General features: G+C 34.1%; 1 protein-coding gene across 2 annotated transcripts; it reads left to right on the forward strand.

Annotated features, from left to right (window-relative positions):
* The first annotated feature begins 1,703 nt into the window (after positions 1-1,703).
* LOC11425373 (telomerase Cajal body protein 1) lies at positions 1,704-11,704 on the forward strand. 2 transcript variants are annotated; one of them, XM_024782559.2, is made up of 13 exons: positions 1,704-2,060; positions 2,162-2,208; positions 3,265-3,345; positions 3,441-3,514; positions 3,867-3,949; positions 8,261-8,367; positions 8,461-8,618; positions 8,700-8,747; positions 8,946-8,998; positions 9,455-9,539; positions 9,641-9,707; positions 10,600-10,710; positions 10,944-11,704. In XM_024782559.2, the coding sequence occupies exons 1-13, from the start codon at positions 1,819-1,821 to the stop codon at positions 11,051-11,053; spliced, it is 1,266 nt and encodes a 421-aa protein (XP_024638327.1). In that variant the 5' UTR covers positions 1,704-1,818; the 3' UTR covers positions 11,054-11,704. The 2 variants fall into 2 exon arrangements, with proteins under 2 accessions (XP_024638327.1, XP_003608233.2); XM_003608185.4 differs by having other exon boundaries at positions 1,705-2,060; positions 8,476-8,618.
* The last annotated feature ends 5,173 nt before the right edge of the window (positions 11,705-16,877 follow it).

Below are 16,877 nucleotides of genomic sequence, written 5' to 3' on the forward strand. Positions count from 1 at the left end.
CAAGTGTAAACTAGTGCGAACGTTAAGTGGCGCAAAGTGCCTACTTTTTTTTTATTCATTCAATATGATCATTAAATACAAAATTAGAAAATAAAATCGATTTTATTTATTCAATATTCATTTATTCAATACATAAGCATAAACAAAAAATAAATGCGAAAATAAATACAAATAAAAAACAAAAGTAATAAAAATAACTCTCATTTTATTAATATGATTCAAACATTACATTATATAATACATATATTTTACCCTCTTCGGTATATGCAAATAACTCTTGGGGAAAATAATGATCCGTCCTGTTTGAAAAAACGACATCAAGACCCCTTGAGTTAAACTTAAATTTGGTTCCTTTTATACCCCCATATTGATTCTTTTTACCCACGGTAAAAAGATTTTGGGAGTAAAAGGAAACAAACCTAATTTTATCTCAAGGGATGATGTCTTTTTCTTCAACTTAACGGACCACTATTTCACCCAAAAGCCACCGGTATTTACCTAAAGGGTATAAAGACCCTCGAGACTATAGAAACAAAGAAGAAGAAGAAGAAGAAGAAGAAGAAGAAGAGAAAGAGTGGGAGAGAGTGGGAGGAGAAAATGTGAGGAAAAGAGGAAGTATGTGAGAGTTTTTATAGGTGGTATAAGGTATATGACACTTAATGAGGTCCAAAAACATGTGAAAAACTTAAGTAAAACGTGTAAAATCCAATCAAAACCATTGACTACTGTCCAAGAAACGTTTGTGTTTCAGTTTTTACCACCGACCAACTTGCGCATAGGCTCAGTGGTGCGCGACTTAAGTCACGCAAAGCTTGTGAGGTGTACATGTTAAGTCTCGCTGCGTTACTTAACTCACGCAGGGTTATATTCGAAAAAAGTGCAGGGCGCAAGCAAAATGTGCAGGGTGAAGAGCAGAATTCAGAGAAAAATGGGTATGAGTGCTCTTATCAACTATTAGTGCATTCTTCTTTATCATAAATGCAAAGTAGAATATATTGAATTGAGAGTGGTGAAAGTAATATTAATTAATGTTATAGTTGGAAAAAAAGTAATTAATATTGTATTGAAAAGTGAAATGAGTCAATTTTTCTGAGACAATATTTTTCTTGCAAATGACTCAGTTATTATGGGACGGAGAGAGAGTACATCTTAGTCTTTTATTTCATGAAATTATTAGAATTGTTTTTATTAACAATGTTAAAATAAATTATACTCCACACACACTTCATTGATTAATCCCATGAGTAATGGTATACATTGTCAATCTAAAAGAGTTGCAATCAATCGTAATGTACAAAATGAATATAATTAGCAATATGAATTCATTAGTAAATGATTGAACATTTTATTTGCTTTTTGCCTCATAAAACGAATAAATGTACTTGTACAAAACGAATAAATGTACTTATGATGGTTTAAAATATAGCGAATTTTATATTTAAAATGTCTTCAACTTATGTTCGACTCATGTATATCTATTATATTTATATTATTTTTTTATTATATTGTTATCATATGTAAGAAATGTCAAAAAAAATGTTAAAATTATGTTCAATAAGAACCAAAAGTGAAATAATATATTTTTTTTAAGATGAAAACATTCATTTTTATTTGTAAGGATTAAAATCAAACGAAAAACTTATTTATTTCACACTTTTTATCAATTGAAAAAAAAAAAAAAAAAAGTCTTACGAGATTTATTTAAAATGGTCAGAGAAGTCGAGTTTCCAGCTGAGAGAGGAACACTGAGTTTTGGCGCTTACAGTTGAAGTCGAGTTTCCAGCTGCAACATAGTGGGTTGGAGGAGGAGGAATAACAATGGGAGAAGAAGCAGAAGAGGTAATTGAACTCCAACCCGACGCATCTATCCCCAACGAAATCGAAGAGTATTCCTGGCCCGTCCTTCGTTTCGATGTCTCTCCTCATAGAACCTACCATTTCCATCAACAGTTCACTTCTCCCACTAACCCTAACAATTTTCTCAAAGCTGTTAAATGGTCACCGGATGGCTCTTCTTTCCTCACCTCTTCCGACGACAACACTCTCCGCCTCTTCACTCTGTATGTATACTTTCTCTTTACAACCTTCTTCACCGTCTGTTTTTTAATTTTAACTATTCCATGCACCATTCAATTAATTCACTTCGCTTCACGATTTTCAGACCGGGCGCTGATAGTGACATTCCTCTTGATACTTCCGACTACCAAGGCAAGCTCACTCGCCACAAATAAGACACCGTTTCAATAAGCATTTTAATTAAGTGCTTATAGCATAAATGCTTATCATGTATGTCATAAGTGCTTATGTATATAAGCTATTTCTGTAACAGAAATCAAATAATGCAACTGTTTTCATATAAGCTATAAGCTATTTTCAAAAGCTATCTTAGAGAGCTTATGGAAATAAGCTGACAATAGCTTATTGACTTTTCATAAACTTTATTCATACATTCTTCAAGTAATTGCGCTAGCTTGCATTATTGCGTTGGCTTGCTGTGAATAGGGTACTGTTTGAAAAACATCTTAAGTGCTTATGACTTAAATGTTTATCTTATAAGTCATAAGTGCTTATTATAAGCTATTTCTATAACAAAAGATAAATTAAAGTCAATCCGTTTCTGTTGGATTAATTATTTAATTAATCAATTATGGTTTGACAATAATCAATTATTATAAGTTAATTTCATAATATAAATTATGGTCTTTTGTGTTAAACACTAATTAGATGATGAATATGTGTGATTGGGCTATTCTTTCTAAATGGACCGTGATGGGTTGGACCATTTAGCTAAGCCCAATGAGAGGTCTCTGCCCTCAGCCGTTTAGCTATTTAAACGTCATCCCATCATACGATTAATTATTCTGAACACTACTCTGAAAACCTAACGCTAAACGGAATGAAGGTAGTTATTCCTCTCATAACTTGATGGCGATCCTTCATGAACCTAAACATACAAGGTACACAATTTCTTCTCTCTTTGTTGTTGATAATATGTTATAACTTGTATCTAGTAATCCATGGCTAAACTCTAAAACTTTTATCAGTTTCCATATAATTTATGAGTTGTTTTCATAAGCGGTGTTCAACTATTTATGCATAAGCTGTTTCCATAAGCTCTTCTAATGAGTATCATGAGTGTTTATGTCAGTAGATAAGCTCAAATTAGAAAATCCATACAGGCCCTAAGTCTTTACATTCGAGTGATTGCATTTGCTTGCATTATCAGTTCCTATTTTTATTATCGTTGTCGTTAATTGGCTGCAGATTCTTATGCTGCAAGTTTAGTCATGAGTGAAGGAGAGTCTATACATGATTTCTGTTGGTATCCTTACATGTCTGCCTCAGGTCTTTCTTTTATCCCATAATAGTATTTGTATCATTTTCTTTGTTGGATGGAGGAGAGAGGCTTATTGTATTGTATTCTTTGATGAATGTTTCAGATCCGGTGACCAATGTTTTTGCGACTACTACTCGTGACCATCCCATACATCTATGGGATGCTACATCAGGCCAGGTATTTCTTTATTATGCCTTTCCGGTTATGTGCTTAAATTATTTGACGTATAGATAACTGGAAATTCCAAATAATCAATATCAGTATTGCCTGGAAATATTTTAAAAAGCGTTAAAAGTCTGAAATTCAATATTTTCTATACCAAAACTGAAAGTATGAGAGCATTTTGAGGTGTTAGATTTATATATGGTGGCAGTTTCATCACAGGTTGATCAGGGATATAGTTTCTCTCCTTAAAGTGTTTGTTCTTTTATGGTTGAGTACTGATGTTATTATTAGCAGCTTTGTAGTCACATTGTGGTTTCCGTATTGATAGTGTTTTCTGACCTTTGAATTACGATGAAACTTGCAGTTACGCTGCACATATCGGGCATATGATGCTATGGATGAAATTACTGCTGCTTTTTCTGTTGCTTTTAATCCTTCTGGAACAAAGTAAGCAACTTGTTTCTTTTCACGGACCAGAAGTTGGCATATTCTATATACATATTACATAGTGCAGTATTTCTTTGATAACATTTACTTCATGCTCACAAATCCCAAGTGTTTCCTCCTTCAAGCATTCATAAAATTTCTTTTGAACACCTAAATAGTTGAATATACGCTAAAATATGGTTTTGGTCCCCGCAAATATGTCTCGTTTTGGTTTTAGTCCCTGTAATTTTGTTTTTGTTTTTGGTCCCTGCAAATATGCCTCGTTTTGGTTTTGGTCCCTGGCCCCACTTTTGTGATGATTTGCACACGTGGCATATGATGACTGAACCCATTTATTAGAAAAATAGTCCCTGCAAAATCTCTATTTTCAAAAACAAGATATTTTGCAGGGACCAAAATGATAGGATATTTAGAATAATGAGTACTAATGTGGTGACTCCCCTAGTTCTAGAAGGTAGTATGACTCATCTTAATCTAGAAAGGATCTTTTAGGCATATTCTATTAGTTAGTTACTAAGCAATGCTATTGCGTAGCCGTTGTAGTTAGCTTACTATGTGTATGCACAAGTCTATATAAACATTGTATGCCTTATTATGAGGGAAATGAAAAATATAATGAATTTCTTTTCTTTTATCTCTAGTTTTCTCTTTTAATTTTTGGAGTGTGATCCCTACTCGAATTGGGTCGTATCATTTGGTGCTTTCATTTTGTTCTCATTCCCGCTAATTGAAATTGATAATGGAGTTTTCTATTTTTGATGGAGAAGATGACGCATATTGGTGGATTCTCTGTACTGAAAAATACTTCAGGGCAAGAGGAACATCGGATGCGACGAAGATGATAGTGGCTGCATTAGCTATGCGTGGTGGTGCTCTCAGATGGTGGTTGTGGTGGTCTCGCCGTCATCCGCAGTCAAATTGGGACACCTTTACCACTGATCTCTTATGGCGCTTTAAGCCTGAATGGCGGCATCTCTTGCCTGTGTTAGATGAAGAAACGGAGGAAGCATGTGAATCCTCAAAGTTGGAGGTGAAGCAGCCTTCCCGAGTTTCCGATTGTGTTGTTGATCTCGTACTAGACATACCAGGTGAACACAATCAAGATCTTCCACCATGCTCAAAGCTTGTTGAGAAGCCCTCCATCACTCACGATTATGTTGATTCCATAGCTTTCATTACGGGTGAACAGGATCTGGATTCCCCACTAAAATCGGAAGTTCAGGTTGTTCAACTGGAAATTGCAGATTCCATTGATGGCGTACAACAGAGGAGCGTCATCGTCATGACGGGAGACAAGAAATTTAGCAATCCTGCTCTCGGTCCACAATCTCCAAAACCGCTAGACACTGCCTTGGCTCCACCGTTGCCGCCGCCGAAACCGCCGGATGGAAGTGTTGCTGCAGGTATCGATCCATTATATGCTCCTGTTACTTTACACAAATACTCACCACCCATGAAATTGTCATCAGGTACCGCAGAAAACTTAACAAACCTGATCTCCATTGTTGACCTTCAACCACCGCACCCCACTAAAATCATAGGTTCTGTATCAATCACAACTTCAGGGGTCGTGTCTTATCCCAAGGACACCGGTTTTGACGATGATACGGATATCTCAATTCTGGGGAAAATCCACCACCCTGCAGCTCTTGCAAAATGTACAAACCTATCTGATTTCCATCTTACCTCTGAAGCAACTAACACCCACCTCGTAGGTGGCTTCGCCGTTCCCCCACCGCCTCCACCAAAGCCGCCAGATAATGACCCATCTAAGAGTAACCCTGTGCTGTTATTGGCAGAGTCAACAAAATCCAGCATTGTTATGTTTGCATCAATCACTGACACTGAACCATATGACCCAGGTCCATCGAAACATCCATTCCCAGCCACTGTAGTCACTTTTATCAGTACGACGAACTTGTTTGATAAATTTCCCAAGAGGGACTGTGCTTTTCATTTTTGTTCCAGAGAAGTTATTACTATCACCGTCGCGAGGAACATGTTCGATAAACTGCCCACGAGGGATCATGCTTTTCCCAGAGAGGTTATTACTACAAATGATAGTTTGCAACATATTAACCATGCTCTTGCAAAAGTTCACTTCTTAAATGCAACTATCACCACACTGTTTGGGATAAAAAAACTTCTAGAGGCACTTATCATTATGTTTAAGTTGGGTGAAGCTAGTGCAGTGTATAAACTTTCTCAGACAGGTTTGATCACAATTACTGATTATATTAATGTCATTGTTCTGCTGATTGTTTGTTCAACATATGTGTCGCACCATAAAGCTATTGAACTACCATCACAACTATGCCATGATCAGCCTGACATGTTAAGGGCCACTATTGCAATGATATCTTCATGTATCTCTTCAATTGCTATTCTAATGTGTAGTAATGATAAGGCAAACCAATTATTTTTGGAAAATTCTAGCGTGGAAGGTAGACTCCTTTCTCTACTTGGCTATGTATTTAAAGAAGCTTCTTTTGTTGCCATGATTACACATAGGTTCTCAACATTTGTAAATGTCCTTATGCATGCTGATGGGTTCTTTGGAATTTGTGGGTCTGTTCCCTTGTATTGGGATGATGTTTTGCATGATTTGAACCTCCTTTTGATTTATGCTATACATTGTCGGAGCGAATTTTGTTACCCAAGGTTATTTGATTCAACAAAAGGGACAGGGGAGGTTGTTGATTGGGGCATAAACATATTTTGCTTAATGGTTGCAGCTCCATTTTGTTCCTTACTATCCTTACATAATCCGCATCACATTGATGATATTTTCTCTTACAAGACAACTTCAAATTCCAAGCAACATTTATCTAACAAGGTAGAGTTTGATTCAGTTGTTGCAGTCATGGAGGTGATGCTTTATAAGGGAAAATTCCTTAATATTTTGATATCTCACCCTCATGCCTCTAGTAGTTCATATTTAAACCTGAACGAGATTCCCAACAAATCACTACGGATTCAAGATGGTCTATATACATGTGCATATTTTGTTGGCTTACTTCTACAATGGCTGGATAAATTTAAACTATTAAACTCACTATGTGGCACTGTTTTTGAGGTCAATCAAGGAGAGGTGACAACATTTCATTCTTATGCAATAAAAACTCTTGCTACTTTTCTTCATATAGTCACTAATGTTGCAATCAGAAGTGGAATTTCTAAATTTTGTGTTGGTCCATCAGCTCTCAGTGAGTTAACATACAATGTAGTTGGCATTAGGTTGAATTTTGCTAATGGTTATGATATAGCATTGCATGGAATTGCTTCACTTTTTAAAACTCATCATGGTTTTATCAAGCATTGTGGCTTAATTGGTGGTGTGTCAAGTATGTTGCTAGTTGCCAATATAGGCCTTTGTGGTTATGTTCAAGAGGTTTTGGTTAGATTAAATTCAACACTTGATATGTTGCTTCAATCAGATGTTGTCAAGTATGAGTTTTTTGGGCTGATGTGTGACCTTGAAGGAATGGAAATAGTCTACAGCCAAGAGGTCGATTGCTCCTTGCACTTCACTTTTGAACAATGGGATCCTGATGGCCATTTGGATTTGAAGTTCAAACAGTGGGATCCAGGGAAGTTTAGCGTAGAAGCAGGATTCTACAACCTTGAGGACAAGGTTGATCTTGAAGGGGTCGGTAATGATAGGATATTTAGAATAATGAGTACTAATGTGGTGACTCCCCTAGTTCTAGAAGGTAGTATGACTCATCTTAATCTAGAAAGGATCTTTTAGGCATATTCTATTAGTTAGTTACTAAGCAATGCTATTGCGTAGCCGTTGTAGTTAGCTTACTATGTGTATGCACAAGTCTATATAAACATTGTATGCCTTATTATGAGGGAAATGAAAAATATAATGAATTTCTTTTCTTTTATCTCTAGTTTTCTCTTTTAATTTTTGGAGTGTGATCCCTACTCGAATTGGGTCGTATCACAAAAACAATAATTTTTTTTTACAGGGACTAAAACCAAAATGAGGCATATTTGCAGGGACCAAAACCGTATTTTAGCCTTGAATATACTATCATCCCTTGTGCTGTTGTGTTCAAACTGCTAATGACAAGTAAATAGACATTTCTTTGGTTAGCTGACATTGTTAAGGTTTTGGAAGATATGTCAAAGGACAACCTTGAGATTCCTGTTGTGATTGTCCGAGTTGATATCTGATTCTTGTTTTTCATAATGTGGTATTATTTTTGGTTTACTTTGATTGTATTGATGATTGTATCAACTTAAATTGCGCAAGTCGCTAACAGTTGATGAAGAACCTTAAGATCTTGCATTTTCTTGCAGGATATTTGCCGGATACAACAAATGTATTAGGATGTTTGATTTACATCGCCCTGGTAGAGATTTTAAATTGCATTCAACAGTAAAAGATAAAAAAGAAGGCCAAACAGGTAGTTTTCTGATAGGTCTACTAAATTGTTATTATAATGGCTGTAAAAAAATGGCAGAAAATTCTGTAACACAAACAGACTCAAATAATTCAGTCTATATTAATGCAGGTATTATATCTGCATTGGCTTTTTCTCCATCTCATACTGGGATGCTAGCTTTGGGTTCTTATAGCCAAACTACTGCTATTTATACGGAAGATAACATGGAGCTTTTGTATGTTTTGCATGGTCAAGAAGGCGGAGTTACACATGTAAGTCTGGTTACTTGTAATTTGTACAAGATTGATTCTCATTATAAAACCTAGCACAGACTAAAATTTTCCCTTCTTCAGGTCCAGTTTTCCAGAGATGGTAATTATTTATATACCGGAGGTCGGAAGGTAAAACTTTCACATTTCCTTTTCTTGATCTCGAATACAGACAGCTCTATACATCACACTCTTATTATTGTTTACTTCAAGTTCAACCATAATATTAATATCGTTGATGCCCCCCTTCTTTTTTTCATGGTTGTCTTTTAACAGAGTTTTGCATCATATATGATTTTAAACAATCTCTAACATTCAAATTTCTTATAGGACCCTTATATACTGTGCTGGGATGTGCGCAAAGCTGTTGATTGTGTCTACAAGTACCATTCTCTCGCCTCATTTGACTCTGGTTTTTTGTCTGAATTTTTTATGTCAATCTAAGGAAAGTATGAAGTCTTCTTTAATGTACAAAACTGACTCAAAATTATATTTCAAGATAAAGACAAAAGTACGACCTACTCTACAGTAATGCCCTGAAAATAAAGGATTGGATTCCCTTACGGTAGCCACTACTTAGTAGAGTATATGGATGTAAAGCTAAATTCCCATATTAATTACTGACTGCTGATGTGCGTGTCAAAGTCATTCTAAAGACCCATGTTTTTGCATGTTTAAGTTGATGTTTGCTATGATATGGTTTTGTACAATAATTCTATTGTTATGAAACCTTACTGGCTCCAACTATGTTAATTCACTTGAGTTATATATTTCTGCAAGGTATATACTCTTTATTCCATAAGTTAGCTGAGATGATTGCATGTGTGCGTTGTTATTAGGTTGTACAGATCTGCGGAAAACACCAATCAGCGGATACTGTTTGATATTGACCCTTCTGGGCAGCATCTTGGTACAGGCGGCCAGGTATCTCTTTCCTTAATTTTTATTGTCTAGCAATGCCAATGATGCTCAATCAATATTCATTTTATGTTTCTAAACCGCTGTGTTTGCAATTTTGGTTTCAGGATGGTTCAGTGCATATATACGATCTTCAAACTGGGCAGTGGGTGTCAAGTTTCGAGGCTGCACAAGGTACTGAAGTTCTGCACTCTTTGCAATGCCTGTGGTTATATTTCATCTCAATCTTGGCTTTAATATGAAATATTTTGAATGTCACCCTTATCTGATCTATATTAGTTTCTTAAAGTATTCTGTTTCATTTAGAACATCTCCAATATATTTATTCTGTGTATATTTCCTTCATAATTTTTACTCCATTTTCCATTCTTCCACTACTGCTCAAGTCAAACTATCTAAATTTTGACAGTGCTGCACTCATATCTGTAAATCCATCTCAATTGCCTATCCATTGGGTTTCTTTCAACTTAGCTTGTTCCACCATTTTGATAATCTCCTCAGTTTGACAGTCTTCAGTATGCCTCTACTCTAGTTCACATTCCGAATTCCGATTTTCTTCCTTAATATGCTTGTGTTACAAGCCTCATGTTTTGACATTGTAGTGATACATGCATCAAACAGTGGCCAACCTTATGGCAGTAAAATGAATTTTCTGTTAAATGAGATGGTCACGGACACGGTACTTTACCTGCACGATCTGATGTTCCGTGCTTAGCCCATTTATGCTAATTCTATGGACCGTTTCCTGTTAATTGCGGATGTGCATCCTACATTCTTTTTCCTCTTCCTCTTCCTCTATATTTTAAGATCATCTGCTAAATGTAAGTCCCACCTAATGTAAAGAGGCAAGATTTTGGCACGGTTATCTATATTTACCATGTACTCTTTTACATATTGGACAGACATTGACAGAGGGAAGTGTGAGACCTTTTTCTCATGAAGTTTCTCTCGTATTGAAACTAATTTTTCCCATATGCTATAATGAGTTATCGACTGTAGATTTTGTGTACATATTTTCCAATTTCGTAAATATAATTGGCTTTCTTTTGTTCTGTTTGTTGTGCAGATACGGTTAACAGCTTCTCTTTCCATCCATTTCTGCCCCATGCTGTGTCATCCTCAGGCCATCGTAGATTTGTAATACCAGATGAGAACGATGAAGATTTGTGTTTGAGTGGTATATTTGATCTTGAAGCATATATATTTCTTTTTTGGGGGGTTTTCTGCAGTTTTAGTGTTTATGTTCAACATTAGCATGATATCACCCTTGTTTAACAGCCGTAGCCTAATTTCTTATTATCTTTAAACAACATGTAGATTTCAGGAAGTTCTGAAAAGCATTATATATTCTGTGGTATTTGTGGGACATGTTTACTGGAATTTATTGATAAAATTGGTTGTTTGATGTAGGTCGTGAAAATTGTGTCTCAGTTTGGAGTTTCTGTTATGATTCAAAGATGGAGGACTTCAAGGGCGATGACAGTTTCAATAATCAGTCTGGAAGTGGATCCTTTGACTAAAATTCCGGCAAAACAATGATTTTTAAATGTTGGCAATGATCAAAACGGGTCATTTCCTAATTGTTCATTATTTGACAATTAGCTGATCTAAATTTTGAATATATAATTTATACTTGTAAATTGCCAACTTCGTAGAGAGAGGACTGTGAAGTTCAGCTTGTCATTTTGTTGGGTGATATTTGCCGCTGCTCTTTATTCAGAAGCCTAAGTTTCAAGGATTTGGATTGCATGCAATCAACATTATGTGCATTCATGTAGTCAGTTGGTGGTTGTTGGATCAAGATTTACATGCCTAAGTTTCAAGGATTTGGATTGCATGCAATCAACATTCATGTAGTCAGTTGGCGGTTGTTGATCAAGATCAGAAAACATTCTAATTTTGATTTTTTTAATATGAAATACCAAGCTTAAACTTGTATAGTCCGATTTTGATCAAACAGCCATATGACATGATTGTATAAATGATCCAAATCTAAGTTTTGATCCTCACTTGAGGAGCAAAATTCTCTATATTATTAATACAGCAAAGACCACTGATGGACATAGCTATAGGGAAAAACATGGCAGCGAATTTGAAACTTTATCCTGAGAAAGTTTTTGACATACAGTTTGATCAATTATTCCCTTATCGCCAAATGAGTTTTTGGACCATGAGGTTGCCGGTGATAAAGGTTTATTTTTCGATTATTTTGTTAAATCAATAAGGATCAAGTGTTAAATGCATAAAGAAAAGAAGAATCCAAGTGCTGTGTGTTTTGGTTTTGGTTTTTTAGGTGTTGGCTTGCTGTGTGTTTTTTCAGTAGCTTTCCAGTAAAGGTTTTTTTGCTTTTAGGTGGTTTGTGTTTTGACTCCCACGCATGTGTGGTGGGTTTTACACTTTTCCATCCTCTCTTTGTAGCTCTTGCAGCCTTTAGCACTTCTTGTGCAAGGTCTCTTAATGAAATTATGCTGTTTCAAACCATAAAAATAATGACGTCGATTGTCATCAATTTAAATGGTTACAATGGTCGTGAATCCATCTGATAACAAAAGACACTTCTCCACCTTAGCAATTGGGGAATGATTATTTGTTCATAAATGAATATGTTAGTGCCTTTAGATTGTGAACAATTTTCTTCTTACAACAAAGGGGTACTTTCTCAAGTCTCAGATATATGAAGATTTTTTTTTTTTTTTTTAAGAGAAATGATATTTGTTCAACTATTTTATGATAATTTTTTGATAACTTTCCTCCTACATACTTATATTATATTATTATTCTCTCTTTTCTTTTTTCTTTCTCTCTATTGTTTTTGACCAATAAAAAGAGAGAGAAGCGATAGAAAGAGAGAGAAACGAAGTTGTTTCAAATGGTTTTTCAAATAACACTACTCAAAGCTTTGATGATCGAAAATAAAAGTACTTTTTAATTTTTACTTTATTTTATGATATCATTTCAAAAAAAAAATTGGTGTAAAACATGTGTCCTTTGCACGCGAAACTGTGAAAACTAATCTCTAAGACTGGATTTGAATCAAAAACATTAATTAAGGTAGAAGAGACTCGTTTTATCTTTTAGGTATCATTTCAAAAATATTCTTCAACAAATATTAGAATTTAAAAAAGTTATATCATATTAGTTTTTTTTTTTTTAGGGAAGCAAATCTTTCTTATTAACGGGTGTCAGTCAACTATTAATGTTTATCGTAGATATTAACCTTTAAAAGATATAATTATGCACTCACACTTTACAAGTTTTTTTTGTCATATTTTATATTACTAATAATTATCGATCTTTTGTTATATTTTATATGAGAAGTCCTCGTGAACTTAGCTCAGTTGGTATGAACAATGCATAAAATACATAAAGTCCAGATTCAAATCCCACCCACCATAAAAAAAAAATTCTATATGAGAAATGCTGATCTTATTGGTGAAGCTCAAATGTAAACACCGTCTTATACTTTCTTTAATATTTCCTGTTACACACGTTAAGCGTCTATCCAACACGTCAACCGAGTTTTCTATTCGCGTTAAGTAACTATCCTCCCTCCACCAAATGAAACCTATATATACACATTTTTCCTTCTTTACTTTACAGTTTACAATCACATAACTTCCAATTTCATCATATATACTCTTTGATCGTTCACCTCTTCGATAATAGTAACTTCATCATCAGTTCAATATCATGAGTCAATTAAACAACAATCAGCAAAAAGCCCCATCAGTATCATATCCACCACCTGGTGAGGCCTATTCTACACCTCAATATGTAACTGCCCCACCACCTATGGGTTATCCTTCCAAGGATGGCTCTGCAGGGTACCCCCAACAAAGGATTCCAGACCAAACCACTAGCAGGGGTGATGGTTTCTGGAAAGGATGTTGTGCTGCTCTATGTTGCTGTTGTGCCCTTGATATCTGCTTTTAAGTTCTGATTGAGGTGTTATAGCATAGATTGTGATTATTGTCATCACAATTTTTTAACTCTGTTGTTTTCTTTTGTATTCTTTGTAGTTGTAGAAGAATAAGGATATTTATCTTTTTGGACATTTTGTATTCATTTATTCATTTGGTAGAAGTTATTTCTTTCTTTGTATCTACAAAATACTTAAACACTCAAGACAGTGAGAGCTCCAAAAGTTTAAAGGTTTTTTCATAGAATGTATTGTGTACATTTTCATAGTAGAGAGACTCCTTATATATGTAGTTGGTATTGCCACCTGGATATAAGATATCAAGTCTATACATAATAATATAATGGATAAATTATTTTGTATGTAGCTTGATGACCACATCTCACACGTCAAGAATATGAGTTATCAAGTTTATACATATACATAAATATTATGAGTAAAATTTATACTAGAGTCACACACCATAAGAATGGTACATAACATGTTCTAAAGATATTATAAGTTATTCTTGTAATGAAAATGTTGTACTTAAACCTTAAACCACTATGATTAATAAACGTGGGCTCACATGTTTTATGGTCATTTAAATGTTGTCTGTAACATGGTAACTATAACGTTAGTTAATAGATACTTGATAAATCATGTTGAAATATTGACCTAAAAGTAATTTGCTCCTTCTCCATAACAGGAGAAATATCATTTAAGCTTCTTGATATATTTTGGATTCAAATAAAAGCAAATATATGAGTTTGAAATTGTTTCAGAAAAATCTATTAAATAAAATCAAATAAATGGTTTTGAAGTTGTTTCAAGATATATATTTTATTTAAAAAAATGTAAGAGGTGCAAATAAACGAGTCTATAAATAGAACGCATATGATGTTGAATATCATATCATTTCTCAAAAGCCCTAACAAAAAAGAAACCATAGTTTATCTGAAGCTTTGATTGACTTCGCTAACATTGATCACCTAAAAAAATATATTCGTGTGGACGAGTAGAGACATTCTTATAACTGATTTATGACTGATTATAGTACATTACATTTTATGGTCTCTTCAATTATAGTCATTCATTATCTCTTACCATTTATTTTTCTCTCTGAAAATAAACATTTAAGACAAAAACAATAGTTAATGTTCTTCAAACTTTGAACATGACAAGTAAATCAAAATGATTTTTCCTTTCTTTTGTAAACACAAAAATTAAAAAATACTACACAAAGAGAGCACTATTTATTGTGCAAATAGACCAACATTAAATTAGTTTAAATGATAAAAAAAAATTGGTAAGCAAGTGGTCATGGTTCAATTCATCAATTTTATTACGGAAAATTCACTTGAAAAGGAAGAAACTACACTCTATGTCCTTCGGATTCTAAGAAAAGATTAGGCGTAATTGCAGTTTTGGTTCTCCTATTTTCACCATTTTGTAGAAAGGTCCCCTATTTTAAAATTCGACAGTTTTGGTCCCTCCATCATATTTTTGAACTATAAAAATGTGATGCGATAAATTTTAAATGTCGTGGAATATGATCTGAAGATGGAAAAAGATCAACATCAATAAAATTGCAACAAAATTCCTTTAAAATTTTTATTTAAAACATATCATATCACAATATTTTAGATAAATTTTTTGATAGAGGAACCAAAATTGTCCAATTTTAAAATAGGGGGACCAATTTCGTAAAATAATGAAAAGAGGGGAACCAGAACTGCAATTAAGCCAAAAGATTAATATTGTTAAACGTTTGTGCAAACTTAGTTATTATTAGTCCTTGTGAGCTTAGCTCAGTTGGTTGAGACAATGCATAAAATATGCAAAGTCCGGAATTCAAACGCCAGCCACAACAAAAAAAAAAAAACTTAGTTATTAATTAGTACATGGTACCCCAACAAATTCATTGTGCAAATATACACAAGAATAATGAGTTAAAATGATGAATGCGTAATAATCGTTAGGCACAATTTAGTAATAATGTGTAGGCAATTAAGAGCAACAAAAATTGAGACGTACTCCATATTACATTGTGTGATTGTCTGGCTATATCATCCCCAAATTTAGTGGTCATTAGAGTACTAGAATGGCATGTCTTTCTTTATTAAGAAACTATACTTATTCTATGTAATTACATTTATTTTGTTGTGTGTGTATGGCAAGTGAATCCGGCATACAAAATTTGACCAAACCCTGTTCCTGTTGGTCCTTTGTATATTGTGATTATTGTCAACATTAATTCCACATTTAATTTGCTTGGTAGTAAGGAGCCAGCCTTGTTTCTTTGTAGGATTCAATGGCTTCTATTTTTCATCAACCAGCCACCTAGTAGAAAACAAAATGTCTAAAAGACAAAAATATCCTCACATTAGTGTAAAACCCAACAGAAAACACGACAGCCGTCAGCCGCCTACTTGGAAATCTCCGTCAAACCACGAAGACTTGTAGGCCCCACTCCCATGTTTCTTGGCCCACTTTCCACCGTCAATGAAGTCATCCCACACGTTTTTGCCCCAACATAGATTTATCATAAAAAAAAAATAAAAAACATATGTATCCAATATATTGAAAATTTAAATATTTACATTTTTTTAATAAATACTAATGGTTTTTTATTTTAAAACTTTAAACGAGTGCCCAAAAAAAATTAAAGTAACCATTAACCAACATAGAGATCCTCTTTGTTGTGATCTAATGCAGCGACAGTCCACGATACGCACACGTCTACATACACAGAACGTGTTCCAGAAGTAACCGACATTGCCGACCAAGCTCCACGTCATCATCAACTTGCACATTCATCTTCTCCTATACTGCCACGTGTTCCATTGTAACGGCTAGTTTTTTGATTCTCTCTCCACTCCCAATTTTAACCGCCATTTTGGAGTATGATTTTTGTTTGGAAGGTTCCCGTAATTTCCTCATTCTTCACGCGGTTTTGTTTGCTGTCTCCACTTTCTACAACTTTTTTCATTCAATTAAAATTTTAATTCTCAATACTAACCATAGCTGAACATGTATTTTCTAATACTCATTTAATAACGTATTCAATTTTCATAAAGTCCGAAAAATTCATAATCAATTTTTTCCTGAGTCATATAATAGGAATTTAATGTTTTTTACGATACATTTTCATGATAATTCTATTCATGCGTTGAAGCACCAAATACTCTCTCAATCGTGATTCAAACCTTAATTTAATACGTTGCTTTTAATCTATTAAAAAAGTATTTTTTAATTCTTGTAAAAAATTTCATCAACATTATGTTATCCTTAAAAAGGGCAACGAAAAATGTTACAAGAATTAAAACATATAATTTTTTTAGAGATTAGATGAAATTCTGAATATTTATAAGGTCCATTTACTTGATTAACTCAATTCAATATTATAATTTTACCTTGTAAATAAATAAAAATATATTAATAAT

The sequence above is a fragment of the Medicago truncatula genome, chromosome 4 (assembly GCF_003473485.1).
Source record: "Medicago truncatula cultivar Jemalong A17 chromosome 4, MtrunA17r5.0-ANR, whole genome shotgun sequence".
Classification (NCBI taxonomy): domain Eukaryota; kingdom Viridiplantae; phylum Streptophyta; class Magnoliopsida; order Fabales; family Fabaceae; genus Medicago; species Medicago truncatula.

Excerpts from the sequence above, each read along its gene's own strand:
- LOC11425373 (XM_024782559.2), top strand. The coding sequence starts at position 1,819 with ATGGGAGAAGAAGCAGAAGAGGTAATTGAACTCCAACCCGACGCATCT. Across the intron at positions 3,950-8,260 it reads TTTAATCCTTCTGGAACAAA|GATATTTGCCGGATACAACA; the intron begins GTAAGCAACTTG and ends ATTTTCTTGCAG. Across the intron at positions 8,999-9,454 it reads GCTGTTGATTGTGTCTACAA|GTTGTACAGATCTGCGGAAA; the intron begins GTACCATTCTCT and ends CGTTGTTATTAG.